A 4,600-nucleotide genomic window follows, 5' to 3' on the forward strand; every position below is an offset into this window, starting at 1 on the left:
AAAGTTAATTTAATAATAAAAGTTTTTTTTATTAAATTAGTTGTTCCATCCCCCCATGCCCCATCCGCCGTGTCATGAAGGCTTTCAAAAGAGATCTTAAAATTTAATTCTTAATTATTCAACTAATGTGCAAATTATTATCAAACGTGTAATCAAACTGTGTTTGCTTGCTTAATTGCCTGTCCGTTCGTTCGTTCGTCGTGCATTTAATGGGATAGATTCGAAAGATGCTAATTTAATGATAATTGAAAAATTAGAATAAAAGTATAAATAATGACAAAATAGGTTTTTGTTTTGTTGATTTAATTTTTAAAACTTTCGTTACCCTAAAATAACAATAATAACAAGAATTGTTGTCGTCAACTTTGTATTAATAATATTAATAATAAATATTTATTATTAATAATAATAATAAATATTTATTTTTAATAATAATAATAATAATAATATTATTATTATTATTATTATTATTATAAGGTGAACAAAGAGGTTGTTTGGTAAAAACTAATTGATAGAGCGTCCAAGGAAAAAAGAGACGGATGCCTCGTAAATTATGCGCTCACCTTTCAGAAGTGGGAAGGAAGACGGCAATGGAAATATCTGCTGCTGGGAGCGATATATAAATTCATTCATTATTATTTTTAACCTAATAAATATTAATTGCAACTTTTTTCCCAATAAATATGAATTTATTTTTTGTTTTTTTTTTTTTCTACGGTATATATATAATTTTTTAAATTCTTTCGTCCTTATAGATTCGAGCAGTTGTGTTATTATAACGACTAAGCAATAAATATTAATTATAATTTTTTGACACAAAAATAATAATTTAAGATCTAAAGTTTCATGAGAAATCTCTCGCACATCACCATCATTACAAAAAGTAGGCACCAAACCAAATCACCAATCTCATACAAATATACCTAAACATACACACAGTCACTCGAATATACACACTCACTCTCACTCGAGTACACACACACACATACACAACACCTCAAACATACACAAACAAATACATTACATACAAACATATTTTAAAAATACGCATAAAAACAAAATGTTTGCAAACAAAAGATTTATATAAAACGCCAAATGCACCCACATACACTAAATACCTGAGCTGTATGTTTCCAATTCCACACACTTACATATACACCGCAGTACACATGCACCAACACGCGTATTCACACACATACACTCTTCTACATGCAAACACAAACATACTCTTACCAATGCAAACGCACAAATACAAACACATAGCAGTACAAAATCAGCAAACAAACTAACCCATGCAAACGCAATATTAAATTAATTTGATTATACGATTGTATGTGTTACTTACGTGTACGTATGTACGTGTTTGTGGATGAGTACTTTTGTTTACGCTTATTTATGGTTTTGTGCGTGTATGGATGTGTCATCTGAGAGGCACTTGTTAATCAGATCTAATAGACGCAACCGCAAACGAACGTATTGGACCATAATTTATTAAAAAAATAGTTAACTCAGTTTTATCAATATTTAACTTCAGGCAAATCAAACTGGACTACTCATCAATATCTCCAACCCCTCCGAAAAGACATGCACATCTTTCTTTCGCTGCACTCATCAGACTGAACAAATCTGAAGATCGTCAGCGTACGTGTGAGCCCAAATAAACTGCACCAAGCAAATCGAGAGGATGCATTAAAAACAACATCGGACCAAGCACTGACCATTGCGAAACACCGATTACTATTACTATCTCACCCAGCATCGACCCATTAAAAACACTCTTTGTGGTCGACCAATAAAAAACAAAGTATGCCGATCCAGAGCCTCCTCTCCAGCACTTAAAGTAACCGCCATTAACAGGCTTTAACAGCCCTCCCTGATTAGCTGTGTCAGACGCAGAACTGAGATTGAGTAGAGCCAGCGACGCCACCTAACCCTTCTTTATCTCATTCACGATGTCACCAACCGCTTTCAACAGCGCCGTCTCTAGAGATGAGCCCGCTCTGTAAGCTGATTGAACCACAGAAGGCAGCTGGTCTACGGGCAAGAATGCGTGGAAGTGTATGTCTGTGTATGTAGATGTGTGTGAATTTTTGGAAATGTGTAAGTGTGTGTGGACGCGTGCGAATCTGTGTATATGAATATGTGTGGATGTGCATGGGTGAATGTGGATATGTGTGTGTGGATGTGCATGGGTGAATGTGGATATGTGTGTGTGGAATGAATGAATGTGTTAATGCCTCTCCTTTGATTGTACTCTCCGTTTGATTTTTCCAATCTTTCCACCGCTATAATTAATAAAAGCTCATAAATTGCCGACAGAGTTGCGAGTTAACAAAAAGTTTTCTTTTTAATCCTGTAATTTCCTCTCCAATGTTGTTACCCTGTTACAATGATGAGTAGTACAATAACTACTACTACTACTACTACTACTACTACTACTACTACTACTACTACTACTACTACTACTACTACTACTACTACTACTACTACTACTACTACTACTATTACTACTACTAATACTAATACTACTACTACTACTAATACTTACTACTACTACTACTACCACTACTACTACTACCACCACCAATACTACTACTACCACTACTACTACTACCACTACTACTACTACTACTACTAATAATAATAATAATAATAATGCGATTTTTCAATAAATATAGTTAAAAATAATGCGAATTAACATCAATCACACGCAGGCGATAAAAAGCACCAACATCAATAGAAGTATTAAGTAAACATTAATAGCCTAAATAATAATAATAATAATAATAACAAAAATAACAATAACAACAAAAATAATAATATAAAATTGACGATGTTAATAATAATAATAATTATAACAGTTTATTGTATGATGATGATGATAATGATGATGATGACGGCGGTGATGATTGTGATCTTGGGTTCTTTAAAGTTTTCAGATAACGTACATTTCTATAAATGTTTTTGTTGATGATGATGATGATGACGCGTTTGGTAATGATGATGCTTTTGATAATGAAGAAAAAGACGATGGTGATGGCGAAGATGATGATGATGATGTTGTTGTTATTGTTGATGATGATGATTTCCAGATGATGTCTGATGATGGTGATGATGACGATGATTTCCAGATGATATCTGATGATGGTGATGATGACGATGATTTCCAGATGATGTCTGATGATGGTGATGATGACGATGATTTCCAGATGATGTCTGATGACGATGACAATAAGAGTAAGATTGATAATAAAACGCCATCACAACGTTAACAAAGTATGATGATTATGATGATGTTACGATGACGACAGTGATGATAATGATGGCGATAAAGACGTTGTGATAATGATGATGACGACGACGATGGCGATGTTGATGATAGTAGGACTGATCCTCACCTAAATGATGAAGGTAATATGATAACGATGATGATGGCGCGTCGTATATCTCGAACGATACTCAAATTTTGTATGAAAATTACGGAACGCGTAGAACGGAAGTGCATTTCGTTTGAAACACTTCTAATTTACACCTGCCATCATGTGGCCGCGTTTCCTCCATTTCAAGACTTTAACGTCAGTTGTTTTGGCGCGAGTGTAATATGTAAATATGAAAAAAGGAAAAGGTTTAAAAAAAAAGTTCTTGAACGTACGCACACACACACGCAGACTGAACATAGAAACAAACACGAACACACAAACATACAACCACGCCAACAAACATGCCAGCACACGTACGCAAACACGTACACGGACAAATGCACAAACATACAACTACAAAAATAAAACACAGACAAATATACAAACAGACGCAAACATACACACACATATATATCATCTACCATTGTCAATTTATCATTCACGATATCAACCACTCGGGAATATTCAACTTCGTCTATTTTTCGTTTGATTGAAAAGAAAAGAAATTGATGGATAGATGGATGGATGAATGAATGGATGGATTAATGAATGAATGGATGGAATGATTAATGGATTCTTTAATGGATGAATGGGTAGATTAATGAATGATCACAAATGGATTTTTTAATGGATACATAGATAAACGAATGAATAGATGGATGAATGGATAAATGATAACAAATGGAAAAATGAATGAATGGATAAATGGATGAATGAATTGCTAAGCAGACGCATAAATAAATAGTTTATTGAATGGATGAAAATATGAAGATATCCAAATAGACGAACGGATAAAGGAGGCCAACGGTGAGGACCATCATAACATTATACGGAGAAGTGGCGGTTAGGGAGTCTTAGGCTTAGAGAGTCAAAGATGCAATGAGGAACGACAACAACAATCAACAACAGCGGCAATAAAGCCGTCATCGGATTCATTAGGAATGTAGCAGTTGTACTTGCGAGAGTATGATTGTTATTGTAACAACAACACCACCAACAACAAAAACAAACACAACATCAACAACAACATCAACAACATCAAACACATCAAAAAGATTGTGGTTAATACCATTATTATTTAACTTGTTGGTTAAAATATGAGTAGGAAGAGTTCTATGAAAACACAAAAGCATTTAACCTCATTTCAATTAATAATTATACAACTCGTTATAAATCATTTA

At 33.9% G+C, this 4,600-nt stretch overlaps 2 protein-coding genes across 2 annotated transcripts in view; one reads left to right on the plus strand and one right to left on the minus strand.

Moving 5' to 3' along the window:
• The window catches only part of HELRODRAFT_180981 (hypothetical protein), a gene marked incomplete at both ends in the record, with an annotated part of 3,061 nt that extends 905 nt beyond the window's left edge, over positions 1–2,156 (minus strand). The window contains 4 exons of the mRNA XM_009030257.1: positions 564–606; positions 1,646–1,881; positions 1,933–2,064; positions 2,117–2,156. Of these exons, the coding sequence (XP_009028505.1) occupies positions 564–606; positions 1,646–1,881; positions 1,933–2,064; positions 2,117–2,156 (451 nt within the window). The remainder of the gene's footprint in view (positions 1–563; positions 607–1,645; positions 1,882–1,932; positions 2,065–2,116) is intronic.
• A 1,275-nt stretch (positions 2,157–3,431) lies between these two features.
• HELRODRAFT_180982 (hypothetical protein) overlaps positions 3,432–4,600 on the plus strand; it is a gene marked incomplete at both ends in the record, with an annotated part of 1,752 nt that continues 583 nt past the window's right edge. Inside the window, one exon of the mRNA XM_009030258.1 lies at positions 3,432–3,625. Coding sequence (XP_009028506.1) covers positions 3,432–3,625 — 194 coding nt within the window. The remainder of the gene's footprint in view (positions 3,626–4,600) is intronic.

This window comes from Helobdella robusta, assembly GCF_000326865.2.
Source record: "Helobdella robusta unplaced genomic scaffold HELROscaffold_66, whole genome shotgun sequence".
Classification (NCBI taxonomy): Eukaryota; Metazoa; Annelida; class Clitellata; order Rhynchobdellida; family Glossiphoniidae; genus Helobdella; species Helobdella robusta.